Here is a 20,272-nt window from a genome sequence, read left to right as displayed (position 1 = left end):
TGTGTGATTAACTACTGTCTTTATGGAGGAAATAAAGTGGTTTTGAAATTATAGTCTAGGAATCTTGCGTCCCTGTAAGTCGTATTATTTACAGTACGCTAAAGGGTCAGTTCACCCAAAAATGAAAATTCTGTCATCATTTACCCACCTACATTTTATTCCAAACTCAGAGATTTTTTCTTCTTCTGTGCAACACAAAAGAGGTTATTCTGAAAAACTGTTTTTGTCCTTACAATGAATGTCAATAGGGTCCAAAACAATATTGGACCCCGATAACTTGCATTGTATGAACAACAACAACAACAACAACAACAACAACAACAAAATAGACATTTTTCAAAATATAGTTTTGTGTTCAACAAGAGAAAGATGGCCATACAGGTTAGGAACAACATGAGGGTTACTAAATGGTTAAATTTTGAGTGAACGATCCCTTTAAAGGCACACTAATTTTTGTGTAATATTTTCGACAACTGTAAGTAAAGGCCCATTCACACCAAGGACGATAATAGTTTTCAGTTAAGATAACTATAACTTACTATTTGTATATAGCCTATTAATAAATTAACAATGCAAAGACTACAATATATTACCTATGAATTAACTATAAACTTTATTACTTTAGTACTTCATTACTTTATAGTTATTATAAAGTGTTACCAAACAATCAATATTTTTTCAGTTCTGTTTGATGTTGCTGGAAGCACAGAAATTGTACACTTGATTGACTCTATCTATTTTCTAAATGCATTTTATTGATGCACAATTTTAAAAAAAAGTTTTTGACCACGTAAAAAATATTTTGGTGAAACGACAGAATTCTGTCCAGTGACGTATGCTTGACTTCTCCAATCATTTAGTCCGCTTAAACCCCGCTCTTTACTTGCAATCAACTGCACGCTCAAATTCATATTTGTCTCCATCAACAAACGGTGGTGATGACCTTGTCCCTGCTCTATATTTTTTCTTTTTCAACTCTTCGTTTCACTAACAATAAGGAAAAAAGATCTGTCGCTAGCACAGTGTCATTGCAACTATGGTAATGATTTTGGTAAACGTACAGCAGGAGTCCGTGTTACATTATCCACATCGACCTGTCTGTTAGTTGGGACGCATAGGATACTAGTAGAGGAAGTCGGAACCTCCCAGTAGGACTAGGCGCGTGCTGTCTGTTCAGGCTGTCCTTTATTTATTATCACTGACAGCAAATGACTATCTGTTATTGATCCATTTACAATGTGACTGAAACTTGACTAGGTGTGTGTGTGGGAGACATAATTGCTTCTAAATCAGATCTCCTGGAACCTCATTCACATACTCGCATAGTCTCTTTTTCTTGTGTGGTAGCTTATTTATTGGATTTATTGAGTGATGCATTAACAGTTAATCCTCATGCATATTTCATAGAGAAGTACACAAACACACACACACACACACACACACACACACACACACACACACACACACACACACAGACACATACACAAAGGACATACATTTTTGCAAACGTCTAGATTTTTTTCAAGGGAAATCAAGTACTTATTGCCATTGCATGAGTACAATGATTTTTTTTGTCTTCCATTATTGATGCATAAAAAAAAGTTTAAATAAAGAAAGGAACTCAAATTTAATTCGAGAAATAAAGATGAAAAGAATATGTAAATTGAAATGTATGCAAAGATAGAAATATACAAAAGTAAAACTAATAAAATTTTTATTTTGAAGGGATAGTTCACTTTGAAATTAAATTTTGGTATGTTTTAGCTTACCTCAAGGGCATCTAAGATATAGGTGTCTTTTTTCCGCAGTAGTTTCAATTTTGATATTTTTAGGTCAAACCGTTCTTGTCTGTCAGTCGTATAATGCAGGTCTATGGTCACTGTCTCAAAGAGCATGCACAGAGTCCAAATTAAACAATTCCCCATCGTAAGTACGCAGACTGGTGCATAGATATATACACTATATGTCGCCTTGTCTACGGCAGTTCATTGGAACGAATGTCTTAAAGGCGACATCTAGTGTATATATCTATGCACCAGTCTGCGTACACGTCACACACCAGGATGCGCGAGCGCCCTCAGATCACTTGGACGTGGCTGTGAATAAGAGGTAAAAACGATATAAATACTGTTCGTTTTCTCACACAAACCGCTCATTTCGTGTCTTAGGCCATCAATGTGTACTTACGATGGGGAATTGTTTAATTTGGACTCTGTGCATGCTCTTTGAGACAGTGACCATAGACCTGCATTATACGACTGACAGACAAGAACGGTTTGACCTAAAAATATCAAAATTGAAACTACTGCGGAAAAAAAGACACCTACATCTTGGATGCCCTTGAGGTAAGCTAAAACATACCAAAATGTAATTTCAAAATGAACTATCCCTTTAAACCATCATAAATAAAAGCAAGAAGCAGCTAATTAAAAAAAATCTACAATTTCCATATTACTTTCACATATTACATATTTCGAAACCACTTTCCCATTTCTCCATCAATCAGCCAATCAAATAGTCCTGTCTCTAACTCACAACATTGGTCAAGCAAGTTGTATCAGTTTTTAATTATAAAAAAGGCAACGTTCAGTTTAAATTGGAATAAAACCAAAAATGTTATCTTTGTTTTCATATCATACCAAATAAATGAACAAAAAAATAATGATAAATCTTAAGTCTGTGTCTTTTATTCACCAGCCAAGAAAGCTGCTCTGTATCTAAATCATAGCACCCAAGACACATGAGAAATATTTGTGAAACAAACCCCTTTTCTTTCTCTCTAGTTTGTTTTGATGCATTCATTTTTCTGGTTAATAGTCTAATATCACATGGACACTATATTTGTTTTCAAAAATTATGATCACTTTGTTAATGGAATTTCTAGAGTACAAATGAAGCACATTTTACTACTCACTAACTCAAAAGATTGTGTTAAGATACGTCGCACATTGCATGCATAATATGGAATTGAATTACTGTGAAGTATTTAATATTGCATCATTAATCTGTTGTCTCTCTCTCTCTCTCTCTCTCTCTCTCTCTCTCTCTCTCTCTCTCTTTTCTTCTTCTTCCACCCTTTTCTGAATGCAGAAGTGGAGCAAAGAGGTAGGTCCATTACTTTAATGTAATTTAAGTGTGTAATTCACTGTCAGGCTGTTATGGTGTTATTTGATACTAATGACAGATTGGCGATCAGTAGCTCATAATGGTTTATAATAGGAATGCGGAGGAGAAACTTGATCTCAGACCAAGGCTGTACTCCCTGAATTAGACCTCTATTTCTCACTGTCTCCTCTCTCTTGATCTCTCTTAGTGTATCTGGTGGTTTACCATGTATCAGATGAACAGGGAGGTATTGCCACTGTTTAAAACTTAAGCTGCCGATTGTGCTGACCACAAGACGTGGCAGTATGAAACTGATGTCTTGTGATGTTATGGGTCTTGAATGGCCTGGGGTGAATCTAGACCTTAACATAAAAGCTTATTTTCTGCAAAGCTGACGCATAAACAGTTATCCGATTTATGAAATTGCAAGAACACTCAAATCAAGTGAATTGACTTTGAATGAGAGCTTTTTATGTCAGGTTGCCCTGATTTGGAATAGAATATACACACATTACAAAGCAATTTTTAAGACAAAAACAGAAACATAGCTGTCATTTTTACTGTGTATGTAGTTACAAGCCTCTCAAGGTTTTTTTCTCCTAATACCTCATCGCTATTTTTTTTTCTTGTCACAATCAACTCTGGCTTCTTGATTGTAATATTTGACGCATGCTATTTCTGCAAAGCTGCTCTGAAACATTATGTATTGCAAAAAGTACTTTACAAACAAACTTGAATTGAACTGAATACTTGGATACAACTTTAAGAATAAAAAATAATAAAAAATTAAAAGTGATTTAATAGGCTATACCAAAACATTTGACAGTCACAAGTAATAAAATAAAAAAATAAACACAAATATACTTGAGTTTATCAAAGGCCAAGAGAAGTTCCTGGATTAAGACATATTGTGGAAAATTAATGCATCTAAAACAATAAAAGGAAACATCCAGTAATAGTTAAAATACCAGCCACACTTCCCATGAGGATGTCTCTCATTCTGGGAACGGAATGGTGGGAAAGGGCCGTTTCTATGGCAGGCATTCCGTGTGACTGTTTTTGCGCTCTCTTCTCTGTTTGTGTGTGACCATGTAAGAATATCTGCATGGTTTGCAGGAGTATCATTATAAATCAAAGAAAGTGAAAAACATTAGACGTGTACACACACACACACACACAGAGGGTTTAGTCACAAGAGCGAACATTTATGAGATATGCATGACAGCACAGCCCTGATTTTAAGCCAGTCTCAACTGTGGTCATTGGTCATTGATTTTTCACAGTACTTTAAAATGTAATTTGAATTACTCCCAGAAAAATTTTCCCAGGGTTAGCAAATATAGGTGCTATTTTTCCCAGCAATATATTGTGGGTAAGTTCACGAAATAGAACGTTAGTATTACAAGCTGCAATTCTGCAGGACAAATTAAGGTTGATTTGCATAAGGCTTAACAGATGATTATTTTCATCTTCACATTTAATGTACCAGGAATAATAGGGTGATGGTTCTTAACCACCCCCCACATAAATTCTCACACCGTGTGAATTTTCCTCAGGGTTAGAGAAGTCGGTGCGACAGATTTTCAGAACCTCCTGAGGGATTCTGTTGGAGTCATGAACTATAAATCGGGTTACTAGTCATCAGATATGATTTAATAGATGTCTCTCTCTCTCAGGCTCAAAGCATTTAGCTTTCTGATAACTTTGGTTGTGGATCATTGCATTTGTTAGCATGTTTTATGGGTCAATGACTTACAGAAGTGTTCACAATAAAAAAAGGAAAACTCTTTGGAAAAAAATCTAAAACACAAGTTCTTAGAAAAATGCTCTTTGTATTTGAATCATTTTCAAAGAAAAGTTTAAATTTGATGAAAATTATGATAAAAAGGTCAAATTATCTGAACATATTTAAGAAAGATCTGCAGGGGTCTTTTTTGGTAGATTTTTTTTTTTGAGTTACACATGGACAAAGGTTTGTAAATTATGAATGAGCAGTGAAAAAATAATAATACAAGATAATTCTAAGAATTAATGATACAAGATTATGCTTACTTAAGCTTATCTTAAGTATTTATTTTAATAAGGATTATTTTCTTCATTAAATCAGGACAATTGTATAAACCCTGACAATTTTGACTTTGTGTCCATAAAAAAAATCAAAATTCATTTTAATTCAGAAATGTAAAACATGCTCATCATAAAAGAGAGTAGGTCATTGTATTTTTGAACTGCATTTCATGTACTTTTAATAAACTAATAGATAGGACAACAAAATGAGCATTAAATTACATTCAAATATGCGACTGCAACTCACTCCATCTCTTCCTCTTTCAGTCTTTCTCTGTCCAGGTGTATTGAGAGGTGTGTACCAGAGTGAACACCTCTTTGAGTCGGACCATCAGTCTGGATCATGGTGTAAAGACCCCCTACAGTCATCCAATAAGATCTACTATATGCCCTGGACACCTTACCGCACAGATACACTGACTGAGTACTCATCAAAAGAGGACTTTATTGCGGGTCGCCCTACCACAACATACAAACTACCACATCGGGTAGATGGCACTGGGTTCGTGGTGTTCGATGGTGCGCTTTTCTTCAACAAGGAACGTACACGCAACATTGTTAAATTCGACCTGCGAACTCGTATCAAAAGCGGTGAGGCGATTATCGCTAACGCTAATTACCACGACACCTCGCCGTATCGCTGGGGTGGGAAATCTGACATCGATCTAGCAGTGGATGAAAACGGACTGTGGGTAATTTACGCCACCGAACAGAACAATGGACGAATTGTGGTCAGCCAGCTCAACCCCTACACACTACGAGTGGAGGGGTCATGGGATACGACATACGATAAGCGGTCGGCCTCCAATGCTTTCATGATCTGCGGAATCCTCTATGTGGTGAAGAGCGTTTATGAAGATGACGATAATGAAGCATTGGGGAATAAAATCGACTACATGTACAACACAGAAAAGAGCCGTGAAACGCACCTCAGCATTCCATTCCCAAATTCCTACCAATACATCGCTGCTGTGGACTACAACCCCCGAGACAATTTGCTGTACGTGTGGAACAACTACCATGTTGTCATATATTCTCTTGACTTCGGAAACAATGACAACAGATTGGGCTTTGGTGAGTTTCCCTTTAATTTAAACAAATTTGTGCTACATATTTTTTCCTAATGTGACCATTTTTAATCCAAATGATCTCAGAGAACACCAATAGCACTGAGGTCATTTGCATTTTATTCCTTTACTGGTTTAATTGAACCGAACTGGGTTTGGTTCATACAACAAAGTAAGGGGTTTAATCAATCAATCAATCAATCAATCAATCAATCAAAACTTTATTACAGACTCAGGGTCCAATTTTTTAAAACTCACCCAACATATAAAACAACAACAATAAAAAGAATATATAAAAAAAACATCAATGCGTTACAAAAATACAAATGCACCGGTGTTTCCACAATTGAGACTGATATCGTGTAGTGCTAAACCTTATATTTGATAGACCCATGATAATCTCATTTTTAGAAGCATAAAGTTGGCAAATAAATTTGTTCATAAGATTCCGTAACACAGTTTTAAATGTGTTAACTCCCACAGTTACAAACATCTCACTTGCTCAATGCCATCTAGGTCTCCTTAATAAAATTCTCATTACATCATTGTACGCTACTTGACGCCTCTGTTAGATAGATGTTCTATAATTTGTCCACAAATGGGCAGTATATAAAGTGGTGTACAAGGTTTAAAGGAATAGCTCACCCAAAAAATGCTCTAAAGAACCATACAAGTGGTCCATACATTTTGTGTGCTATATTCCATGCCTTTGGAAGTACTACAATACAGTATCACTACATTACAATACATACTATAACAGACCAAAATGTAAGTCTTTAAACTAATTTTTTTTTTTTACAAATCCAGTGAGTTGTTTAATCAAGAACTGCTGCAATAATTGAATCTGTGTTGAATTTGAGAACAGAAACAGTTCACAGAGCGATTCGTTCATCAAACAGACTGATTCATTTGTAGGGGTTCTTGAGTTAAGTGAATCAGTGAATAACGGCTGAAATGTTGGTCTGTTCATCACGCAAATCTTATTACTTAAGGAGACCTGGAATATAGTGCAAAGACTCCTTTTAAATTTTCATTTTTGGGTGAACTATCCCTTTAAATGTGTGCCGTCAGGGGTAAAATTGATTGCGCCCACACAGTCAGAATTTATTTTACAAGTATTGTACTACTCTGTGATTGTCATTCACAAATGTACTTTGAAGAACTAAACTGGCAGAGTTAGAAAGCCCTGTCATTTTCACTCACTCATACAAGTATTCATGTCAATGATAAAAGAGACCTTCAGGATTTTCCCCTGACTTCCATTTCCAGAGAATGTTATTGTATAGGTTATCGCAGTCCATTAGTCAGGTTATTTTTCACTTTGTTTTATTCCTCCTTCAAATTTAGAGTTCAGGCACACTACTTACACAGTATTGTATTGCAATTTTAGTCAGCTTGCCAGCTCAGCTGAGATGCAGCTGAATTAATCATTATCTACAGTGTAAACTAACAGTTATTATCTCCAGCATCTACTAACATCCCCATTAGAGCAGAGCAGAGTGTATCTCTTTGCTCTTAACTGGGTCCAAATCGAGCATATTGTGAGATTTGCTTAATAAATTGCAAATACATTCTCACTTGCACTTTTTCAGTTCATCACAGAACAACTCACTCAACAAGCAAATTCTCTTTTTGAATCTCACACATTGATTCTTGCTGAATTTAGTACTTTCAAAACAGATCTCCAAAGGTGTAAATCTAAAACTTAACCTGCAGGTGCAAATGTATGGAGGTGCTTGTTAATGACCCTGCCTGCATTGATTTTCTTGATTAAAATACTCCACATCAAAGATCTTGTAAAGCATGAGTTAGAGTGGGAGTGTTAGCTAACTAAGCTAATGCAGATCAGACGCTGTTTAGTGGTCATATCAAAGTGAGTATTGCTATAACGACACAATCTTTGTGTAGTTCAGGTTTTAATTAAATTTTATCTTGGTTTAATTAGTTTTTAATTTCATCTGCTTGTCAGCTTTGAAGGAGAAAAACAGAAAAAAAAACATGAGCATTTTGTCAAGTAAAACAGAGGAGAGAATGTTCTAGAAATAGAGGCTTGTGCATAATCAAAACTTAACTCAGTTATAACGGCATTATTCTTAATTCATTTGACAATCACGATTATTTGCTTAGAACAGAGCAGACAAAATGTGACAAATGTGACAAAATAGTGACAAAATGTTCTTTGCTTTAATCTACTAAAATGCAAGAAACAAATAGAAATACAGGTAGGCAAATCAAAATACATATGGAAATATTATTATTTCAAAAGCATAAATGAATAGTTTACATATGTCAGACCTACATTAAGAAAAGCTTAATAATCGTGACTAGTTTTTACATACCGGTACATACATTTATTCATTTGAATTTGAAATAACAAATCAGTTGAATGAATGATTCAAATGACAATGAATAAACTAAACTAAAGGTGTATCAAATTCAAATTTGTGTGACAAAAGACAAGGATATACAATTTGTTTTTATTTGGTAATTTATTCATTTAATTTACTTGTGGATTCCTCGCCCGAATCCTTACGTAACTGGAATATATTTCAGAAAACTACAGTTTGACAAGTAAATTAAATGAATAAATTACCATTTGAGGGCAATAAGCTTTAGGTTGCATGTTCTAATGACAAGGAAATTTACATTAAGGGTCAAATTAAAAAGCAAATCCCTGCATCCATTTTCTCAAATGGCTCGGGTATATGGAGAGCATTCGCAGCCTAAACGGAGTGCACGTCACTGTCACGAAAACCATGATTTTTAACCATTTTTGTTCGTTGCCACAAACACTGACTGCCTTACAACATTTTGCTGTCGTAGCCATAGATTCCCTCCAAATACTATAGTAGCTACAGTTATTTTTACTGCAATAGTAAATAGAAAAATAGAAATAACTTAACTCTTAACTATTATCTTAACTCCCTGTTGGAGCATGTTGGTTCACTCTGCAGTCATTGTGTCACTGTGCCCAGGGCAGCTTTCTTCAGATCACGCAAGTACACCTCCAATCTACTGGAAAGTGAAATGACAACAACTATGTGCCATTTCAATAACATATGTCAGTTCTACAATAAAAAACTGACAGCAATGCTTAAACCAGGCTACACCTTTTTTTCAGGTTTGTCCAGCTAATGCATATGTAGATCAAAAAGAGCAAGCAATGCCTTTGCCAACAAACCTTTTTTCTATTGAAAGGAAGTAGGACTTCATTTTCTACAGCCGCCATGTTGAGTGCTACAATTTTTCCCTTTTACTGTGTAGACTTTGGTTTAAGTGGATTCTTAAATGTTTGCTGTTTTTTTGCAGATTTCATATAAAAAAAAAATTATGGTTTCTTACCAACAACTGCGATAACTGTGATTTTTGGTCCCAACTATATTAGGTGTCTTCAGATTACTATGTACAGTTCATGTTGCATTGCAAAATGCTGTTGCTGCTAATGCTATCAAGGTGGGATATGTAAGGTTAGGGTCAGGTTTCATGGTGTGGTTTAAGTGTAGGTTAAGGGGTAGGAGTCGGGTAAACAGTGTAATTAGATGTAATTACAGATGTAACTACATACAGGTATTTTTTTATGTAAGTACAGTTTAAAAACATTTACTCAATTGTGCATTGTACTAAATTATTCATTTAAATGTTATTTGACGGAAACTAAGGATAATATAGGAAATGTGAGGGCTTACACCTGCTAGCACATTGACATGGCCGTAGTCAGCTATGAGGTCACTGAGGTCCGGACCTCTGTATTTTTCTGAGGTGTATATAATAAATGTTGTTAAATAATTGCCTAATATAGTATTAACACCACTTTAGGGATTTTGCACAGCACCAAGAAGAGCTGCCTCTGCAGTCTGTCACCACTCGTAAATGTCAAAATATTTGAGCAATCAAATAAAAGTAGGCGGGCTTTATGTTCAGAGAAGCTGCTGAGCGCGAATTCCAGCGCAACTTGAAGCTTCAGTAAAGGGTCATAGACTGCTAAACTAAATATTTCATATTCGACAGCTGTTTTAGGATAGAAATGTTCAACGTCAGATTAAAAAAATCAGGCAAACTAATAAACTTTTGACAAATTTTGCTATTTTGAATCGAAAATAGGCCTATATAATTTATGTGATTCATGTAATGTAATAATTACTAACCGTCAATGTGAAAGGACAAGAAACATTAACAAAGCCGTTTTCATCATATTAGGCATAAGATTAATAATGAATGTGTACATATTGTGAATGAATTTAATAAACTTATTTACCTAGCGTTCGTAGCCTTCAGTAAATTAACTTGTCTAAGAAAATGATTAAAAACATATTGGCTAAATATCAGTTGACCCTACGTTTACTTTCTTCACTGACATACGCAAATGAAATGTGCGTTTGACTATAAGTCAAAGCTCAGCTTTAGGAGGGAAAGAGACAAGGCAAGATAAGGAGACTGAGAGAAAAAGAAAGAGTGATAGAGATTATGGAGAGAGCATGTATTGACATAATCTACTGCCCACTGACACGGTTTTAAAGCTATTTCTTCTCCATTTTTTGGCTTTCAAACTTCTTAAAATGCACATATGTAGATCAGAGAAATCAAAATTTTCTCTGGGGTGCGTGCCCCCAAATTTTGGACCTCGGTGCTTATAAAACCGTGCCTATAGCCCTGCATCTTGAGTTCTACATACCATTGAGAGCTGATACCATTTTATCGACTATAAATAGATAATGGGCCTAAGTTTTGTATGTGTGCTGCATGTCCCTGAACAAAGAGTGTTTCTCATGGAAGAGTTTAAGTGCTTGAGAAAGCTCTGCCTTTCAGGTCAGCTGGGAGGACATGAAGGATTCAGATCTACAAAAACAGTAAAGAGAGAAGATGAAAAGATTGAAAGAGATTAGATTTGCCCGGTTATGTGCTTTCCCTTCCTCTTTGTATCTCTGACTTTCTCTTGCTACTTCTCACCTTTCTTTTTCTCCTTATAGGTCTCTCATTGTCACTCTTGGGTGCAAACTCAAGCATTTGCAGTACTTTACCAGCCAATATTTTAGCACAAAAACCAGCATCTTATACACCACCACACATAATCCAGTTTAACCAGCCTCAAAATGCCTTGAAACCGCTCTGCTGTGTAGCCTGGCACTATTAATTCCTGTAAAAAAAATCATTTTCGCATGTGATTTTTCTGTTCAGCTGAACGAAGATGTAAATTTACTGTCTGACATTAGTGGGGTTAACCAAAGCGCTATGCAACTTTCCTTTTCTGACACCAGCTTGTCACGGGGAAAATTTTACTAAGAATTTAAATGCTTACTTCTTAAACAGTCAGGAGAAGATCCAGAGCTTTAATCTTGGGAAAGGGATGTTGCACAAACTATTAAATGAAGGGGTGCCAATAACATGCATACATCTCAGAAAGAAAGAAAAAAAATGTAAAATAAGAATTTGGCTTTAATTAAAGGTTAGTTTTTTTGTAAATATTTTGAATGAAAGACTGAGAGGAGAAATTGCAAAAACAAATCTTCACAGTCAGTTTTGCTTCTATTTACCAAGGGTGCCAATATTTGTGGAGCCCACTGTAAGTCTATAATATCTAAAGAAATACCACTGAAGAAAAAGTCTCAAAGGTTTTAGTTTATAAACATGACTGGTGAAACTGAAGGTGCCAGAATGAACACGATACACACACCATCATTGTCATTGGTGAATCTGACCAATCGTAAAACCGTTGTGTCGTCATCAGAGCTTGTGCTGCCTGTCTAAAATAAAACTGCGCAGAATGAGGCAGCTGTCTGCTCTTAAACCGGTCTGGCAAGTACTTTGATGGTATACTTCACAGTGACGTAGTGTCCATCTCAAGACGGACAAAATTTCGAACCTGCTTCAAGCCAGATGCCAATCGGCCTCCGCAGTGCTGTATGAACAGTTTTATGTAACAACAGCATCATGTGACCAAAGTGGTGAATCTTATTGTTCGGCGAACTTTATTCACAGTGTGAATAAAAAAAAATAAAATGTGGCATCGATGGGAGAGACATTAACAGGTGTATACATTCAAATTAAAACGTTTAGCGCATCAAATTTTCACATTAGCGTTACAATATCAATGCCCATTTACAGTAAAGTGAATTTGTGGAACATTTTGTGTACATTTTCTATTAATCATGGTAGTAGCTCATCATAGTGGAGAAAAGCGTTATAACTGGGCATATTTCCAGACCAGCTGTGCAGTCGAGCGTTTAATCAGCATTTTCAAAAAGCCAATTCAGGTGTCTGGATCACAGTGGTGGAGTGATGCTGAGCGTTCTCAGTAATGTATGAAGTATGCCGACTGGGATGATCTGCTGCATCCTCCACAATGTAGCAATCAGAACAGACCAACAAGATCGCCAATTGCGCCATGCAAATTGTTAGCGTTCATTATCATTACCTGATTTGCGAAGTTGCTTCTGTGAATACGATGCTAAAACAATACTTTTTAACAATTTCTCTCACATATACAACTTTCCTGCAAAAGATCACAGACACGTTGATAGAAATGAAATGATTTCTGCACCGTTAAGCATGTAGTGCGAAATAAAAACATGCACGTGCTTCACATGTAACACTCAACATCTCCCACTTAAACACATCTTGAAGTCTGACTGCAGAGGTGATAGCGGTTTAATCTGCTTTACTTTGAAGCGTGCTCTCAACAGACTAACTCTCTCCCTCTCATACCCAGAATCCCCTTCCTCCAGGTTTGCTTTAAACTCTAATGCTAATGTAATATGTTAGGATTGGCACTATGTATAGTTTAAGTGGAATGGCCTCCATGCTCCTTTAGTGGAGTGGAGACTTCTGTTCTCTGCTTTTATTAAATGAGAGAATGTCTTACATACGGTTATGACTCTCTCCATTGGCAATTACAGCTCAGCGCGGGGGAAAACTTTATTTAAACCGATCCACAGGAAGAATGCACCTGGATCTGCCAGCAGGGAGTTTAACACACAGATCAATCAGTAATGGAGTGATGTTCACACTCACACTTGTGTACACATTCTTCAGAGCTCAGAAACGTTCTCACAGTAACACCCTCACACATACACTCACACAGGGTCCAAAATTAATGTTTTTCTACACCTACCAGTAGTCAGTGAATTGGAAATATTTACCGCTTCAAAATGTTTCTAACTGAACATGCAACTGTATTTTGTATTTTTTCCCCCTAAACATTTATAATACTTAAAATATTTTGATTAGATATTTAATAATTCTATTTTCTCCCTATGACAGTTGTACAGAGTTGTTTTTCCTTGAAAAATTGTAACAAACAACACAGATCATTGAGTCACTCACATCATCATGAACAAGCTGGTGTCTGTGTCACAGTGTCACTAAATGTGAAGACACGTCATTATTTTGTTCCTCATATTTTTGTTTGGATAGCTTAATGTAAGGCGGTCACCACATGAAGTTTTGGTGAAAATGAAACTTCAGGCCAGTGGTTCTCAACAAGGGGCCTGGGGCCCACTAGGGGGCCTCAGCAAACCACTAAGGGGGCCTCAAGATAACTTGAAAGGATTTTAAATAAGCGGGGGGAAAAAACTACAAATCAGTATCAACATTTCATACCAAGTCCCTATCCAGGATTTTGGATTATTGTTGTCAAGTCAAAACTGTTGAAAATTGCTGCTGTAGGCATTATAGATAATCCTTTAATTGTGAATTTTCCACCGAGGACAGTAATAAGAAAATGTGCTTTCTGAACCACTTGATTTGAATAGCTCACATTATTTACATCAGTGAGGGACAGGTTCTCACTAGCGATCATTCTTTCTTACTGATGTCCAATTATTCAGTCGTTCAGTTCAAATAATTATTTTGAGTCTGATGAATCAGTTGAACGGTTTCACAATACAAGTCTAGAGAATTTGTTTCTGAATCAGACTGAATCATTCTAGCTGTTTGGACCAAGAACCATCTCGTGACCGAGTAGTTGAAGTGTTTTGAGAATTTGACTGATGGGGTGAAAAAGGAAGTTACTTTAATAGCTGAATTAAATATATGTTGGAAATATGTCTGATACTTGATTGTAAGAACATTTTATCAGCACACAAATGAAAGGAGTTGGTTTTGATAAATAGCATTTTATCAAAATACCCTTTTCAGCCAAGATTTAAATCCAAATCATATTTAGGTTCTAAATGCCTTATGAATTATGGTTTCAACAAACTGTCTGCGACATGTAAAAAGTACAGTAAACACTGTTACTAATAAAACTGTAATAAACAGCAGTGTGTGTCTACACATGGCTTTATTGGAACCTTTTTGTGTGTGTAATATCCCACACCAGGATGTCAGGGACCGCATGGTGACATGAGAGAAGCAAAATGACCAGTCCATTTAAATAATTTATTATGTTGCAGTTCCTTAGCAAGTTACTGTTTTGTTTATTTGGGAACACACATTTTTACTCACATTTGCTGTTTGGCAAGAGTTAATTTTGGACCCTGCTCACACATACATTTACACACGTGTACTCACACACACATTTACACAGACTGCTGACCTACAGTAGAGCATCTTACCATGTAGATCTGAGAGGATAAGAGTGCGGATTACAGTGGTAACCCCACCAAAGGGACTTGCATTGCGCTATTATCATACTGCTGATAACATGGGAAGAGGAGATGAAACTGGGCTTACATTTTTCCTCTGTCTTTGTGCTCTATATGTATATTTAGCATCTTTGTGATTATAAATTCGCTCTTTTTTGATTCTTTATTTGCTGAACTCACTCTTTTTAGGACTCTTTTTTCTTCTTCTATATTTCTCTGTTAAACAGTTGAAAGTATTTGGACACTGAAGTCACACTTAAAAATGTGTGAATGTTGCTGCATTTTTTTACAAAATATCAAACCAAATAGCATTTGCATACAAATGATTCTCGACCTTTTCTCAGAACTAATGTCAGTGAGCCATTTTTGCAATTACTTTAACCAATTGGTTATAGATATTTTGTCTTAATTTTGAACAACATATTATAGTTAAAAGGCTGAATTTTCAGCAGCCATTACTCCAGTCTTCAGTGCCACATGATCCTTCAGAAATCATGGTAATATGACAAAAATTGTTTAGTAGTCCTCAGATGCTATGTTCATTACAGAGGCATCTTGCAGAAATTATGTTGTTGAGAAGGCTGCTGACTGAATGAACCGCATGTATCTAGGAGTAGGAGTCTCAAGAGAATCCAGGTTATCCCGGTATATTTTTCTGTTGATATGAAAAACCTGATACTTTTAGCAATATAGCGGGTGAATTATGTATATGATGTATATTACAATGTTATGATGAGCTGTATACCTTTCTCCACTGACATTCTGAGTTGTTCAAAGCGTTTCTAAGGATACTGATTGTTAGAAGGCAGCTGTCTGACTCTGAGATGGCGAATGGGAACATGGTTTGTGTAACATTAGCAGCATATCATTAGCTGTTTGATAACGTAGTCAAACAAAAGGCTAATCGACGTTGTAAAGAGCGATACCATTGTGCAGCGTTTACTTCAGTAAGTTGACCGAGCGAGTGCGTGGAGTCGGGGAATATTAGCATATTCATGGCTTTGCGTATACTAAATGAAGGGTGTAGAGTTACATTCAAGCTATTTCAAGGCAAGAAGACATTTTTTTTTCACGTTTAAATGTGTAATTTTGGTGATCAAAGATGAGTTTTATAGGATAAAATTATTGACTACAGGGACACTTTAAACAAAAAACTTACTGACTGAATGGTAGCGTTTTTTATGAAGTATTTGTTCTATATTTACTTAAAGTAAATACTACTTTGATATTTTGTTATACAATGCAAAGACATTCATAAGTGACGTAATTGGGGCTCATAAACTTTTATTTATGTATCTATTTATGCTGCATTTTTGTTAAATTAGTTGCGTGGATATTTTACCGGGTTTTAAAATTTATCGTGAACGGCAGCACAAGCTTGCACCAATCATCGATTTCCTGTGTGGTTGCCATGACGCTGCCTTCTGATTGGTCCTGATCAGCAAGGTGACATTGTATCCTGTCTCTGTGTGAGCTGAGGCATATTTAACAGGACTCTGTGAATTAAGCAGCCCTGAATTCGCTGTTCCGGTCACACCTGAGAGTATGACCAAACATCAAATGACCCGATTTCATACAGCGGTCTTCCGACAGGCCAGTTGTCGGAAATAGACGTCCGAGGTGATTATATATTGCCTTCTCTTTCATGTTAGTCTACAGGAAGAGATGGGCTTAACAGACCACACTGGAAGCCCACTCTAAAGTCACGCTGCCTTTAAAAGTGTTTCGAGTAATAGATGATAAATGACCTTTACCCTCAAGGAGTGAGTCAGTCATCTTTTCAACGATGCAGAGAATAGAAGGCTTCCTTTGATCAGCTGCCAATCAAAGCTCCCTTTCCGTTGGAAAACACACACGTTGCCCTCTATCTGTGCCCCTATTGTGTCTGAGTGGGCTGTATCACAGAGATGACAATCTAGAGACATGGAGGGCACGGCAGACAGGCGGTCATCGGCAAGAAAGGAGCGATGAGGAGATTTGGAAGGTGGATGAAAGGGCTGGTTTGTCATTTAATGGCTTCTGTGAGAAAAAAGGAAGGGAGGGTGCCATGCCTGTCTGTGAGCGTGTGTGTGAGCGATTAGTCACTGTAGAATGCTCTGCTGCTTTCAGAGTCTTGCCTCAGTAGCTCCTCGCACAGACAGTTACAGAAATAGAAACAGGAAGTGCTTTCATTTCACTCAGCGGCCCTTTAAAATCACAGTCAGATTTGCCGCACTGAGAGAGGTGGGGGGTAGAGAGAGAGAGAAAAGAGGGCAGGAAAAGTGATGAGAGGAGATGTGAGGGGATATTTGGATCAGTGCATCTCTATAATAAGCCAGAGCTGTCTGGTGGGATATAGTCTAAGAAAGAGGAACTATCTTTCGTTGTGAAATGCTAACGAGGGCTCACGCTGCCTTATGATTGCACAGTTTTGTTAGTGCACATTTTCAGGTATAATTTATGCACCGTTAAGTACATCATGTGCTAAAGGCATTAGAGCAGGTTAAGTGGCGGATGCCCAATGTAGGCAGTACTGTGGCGAAGTCCTCTGAAACCCCGCCCCTTACCCCATTGAAAATTAGTTGTGAAATAGCAGGTAACATTTTGAGCAGCTCTCTGTGCAGTACTTTATTTACATAAAACGATGTATTTTTTTTAAAAACCTAGTATAAAGGCCCGTTCACACCAAGGACGATAACTATAAAGATAACGATAAATATATATTTCTAAAAATCGTTCTCCATATTAAAGAATAACAGAGTTCACACCACAACTATAACGATAAAGATATGAGGAACGATATCGTTGGGATCACTTTCAGAACGATTTTTTCCCAGCTGTCAAACGATAAAACACTGACAGCCAATCAGAATCCATTCTAATTTAAAGGTCTCGCGCATTTAAAATGGATCTGGATCATCCGGGCGCGCGCGTGCTTAGAATAAAAAGACAGTTATCGGTCGTTGGTGTGGACGCATATATAGTTATCTTTATCGTTATCTTTATAGTTATCGTGCTTGGTGTGAACGGGCCTTAAGGGTTAGGGTTATTGTCACCATACATAAACTACCGTTCAAAAGTTTGGGGTCAGTAAGATTGTTTTTTATTATTATTCATCAAGGACGCACTGATCAATAGTAACAGTAAAGACTTAAATTATTACAAAAAATTCTAAAACTTTGAACTTTCTATTCATCAAAGAATATTGAATTTTTTTATCATGGTTTCCTCATATATTGTAAGCAGCACAACTGTTCTTGAGCACCAAATCAGCATATTACAATTATTTCTGAAGGATCATGTGACACTCAAGACTAGAGTAATGATGCTGAAAATTCAGCTTTGCAATCACAATGTCAGCAACAGTTGCAATATCGATGAGATTTTATTAACAAAAATGCCTCAAGTATGGCAACATGACGCTGTGTCTTGTTCCCATTCTCAGGGAGCTGGGTTATATAGATAACCCTGACATGTTCCCTGTTTAGAGAACATCAATGCCACTTTATGGTGTTGATGCTATGTGAACGACAATAGCCTTGCCACCATACTAAGAGGATGCCTGCATCACAGGTTGTGAAAAGTTTACACAAGCACAAAACAAGTACAAGAGGAGCGTCTTTGTGAGATGTTTGTGCTGTGGCAGGCTGGTCCTTCCCGCACACATTCATCAGGTTTTATAGTGTGGATGTGGGCTCAACCACGTGGGTGGTTATTGGTTTTAAGAGGGTATGAAACCCCTTGTTTTTGAGCCACTATTGGAAGGGCCTCATGTGCCGCAAGCCTAACGGTATTACGTTGGCGGCTGCAACCATGAGACCCAGCAGTACCTGGCATTGGCGGACAAATTTCCTGGCCTAACCTCAGACTGCCTACCATGGTGAGAATGGAATTCACCCGAGCTGGGGACAACTGTGCCCACATCGTGGTCGAAACCCAGACCACCCCAAGAAACTTAGTTCTCTGACTTGGAGTCAGTACACTTTTCTTGGGATTCAACCTCAAACCTAAATTCTTGAGATGAGCAAGGACATCTCAATGCCAAACTGCCATCTTTTTGTGAGTAAGCTAGAATGAGTCAATCGTTAATATAATTTAGCAAAAGGATTCCCTCGAGCCGCAATGGAGACAGAGCTGCATCCATGCATTTCGAGAAGACAAGGCTAGGCCGAACAGAAGAACCTGATATTGGTAAGCTTCCCCCCGAAAAGCAAACCTCAGGACTCCCTTGAAAGCAGGTCCATGTCCGGAGTGGAAGAAATTGCAGAGCAAGCTTCCAGATCCTGAGCTAGACCCTCAGAGTCTGTAGAGAGAGCGAGAGAAAGGGCAGGTCCCATCTCAGACTCCTCTATCTGCTCCACCTGCGAGCCCCGTGATCTAAGTCTATGCACGGCTTCGGTGGAAACGGGACCCGAACCATGGGGTGCAGAGACAAAGTGTCCTTCGTCATTGAAGAGAGCGAGGTGGGATCAGAGCGTCCTCACTATAAAACACTGTGTGCTCTGCTCCCAAACATCTTTGGCCAATTGTTTAGCGTTTACTACACTTGACACTGAAGGCGTTCCCATAGCATCAACACCATGATGAGGCGTTGATGTTCCCTTTAAAAAACACAACCGTGTTTACCGGACTAGAACAGACAATGAACTGAAAGAAACACAGAGCTTAAATACACAGACAAACCAATCAATGAAATGAATAACAGGTGCAACTAATAATCAAATTAATGAAAAACCAGAGAAACAAACTCAAAACTAGGAAACAGTACTAAACCCCCCCCCCCCCCAAAAAACTGTCAGTAAATCGATTTCAGAGTTCTGATTCATTCATTTGTCTATTCAGATAGGCATATTGAAAAGTTTCAGTAAAAATATATATGTAAAAAATGTATGTAATTTTGGTGTTTATTAATCTGTTAACATGGTGCATAGACATGAAAAATATTAAATATAATTATTTTTGTTCGTTAAAAGGAAAAACACTGTGGAAAACATTCCCTGATTATTTTTTTTAACTAGGTTTTTAATTAGTTTTAATACTGGATTGTAGTTGTTTGTTTAAAATTATGGTGCCTCTGATTGGGAAATAAAATCACCTTTGAATACCATTTGAGAGCTAAAACAGAACATAAATATTGAAAAATATATATTGAATCTAATATAAAGGCAGAAAAAAACAATATAATATAAAGCTATATATTTCAGTTACAGTTAACAAATATTTTAATCGGTCCTACAGCAGAACCCTGTAGGATGTATTTGTGCATTCTTTTCATATCCACTTTTACTGAAGTACATCACCATGGCCAATATGAAAATGAAAAAAAGAAGACAAAAATTATTTTTCTGGTAGCTTCTCTATCCTCTAGTGTTCTTCAGTCACTTCAGTCCTTTAGTGCACTTCAGTCCTTTTTTCCAGCAGTTGCTGCGGCTGCAAGTTCATCTCCAGAAAAACACGGCAAGACAGAGAGAC

At 37.1% G+C, this 20,272-nt stretch overlaps 1 protein-coding gene across 1 annotated transcript in view; it reads left to right on the top strand.

Annotated features, from left to right (window-relative positions):
• The window catches only part of adgrl3.1 (adhesion G protein-coupled receptor L3.1), a 121,538-nt gene that overhangs the window by 46,188 nt on the left and 55,078 nt on the right, over positions 1–20,272 (top strand). The window contains exons 5-6 of the mRNA XM_081361732.1: positions 3,091–3,105; positions 5,440–6,246. Coding sequence (XP_081217858.1) covers positions 3,091–3,105; positions 5,440–6,246 — 822 coding nt within the window. The remainder of the gene's footprint in view (positions 1–3,090; positions 3,106–5,439; positions 6,247–20,272) is intronic.

Source organism: Scardinius erythrophthalmus, assembly GCF_964197995.2.
Source record: "Scardinius erythrophthalmus genome assembly, chromosome: 3".
Lineage (NCBI taxonomy): Eukaryota > Metazoa > Chordata > Actinopteri > Cypriniformes > Leuciscidae > Scardinius > Scardinius erythrophthalmus.
The sequence above is the reverse complement of the archived record's forward strand: the minus strand, read 5'-3'. Positions and strand labels throughout refer to the sequence as shown.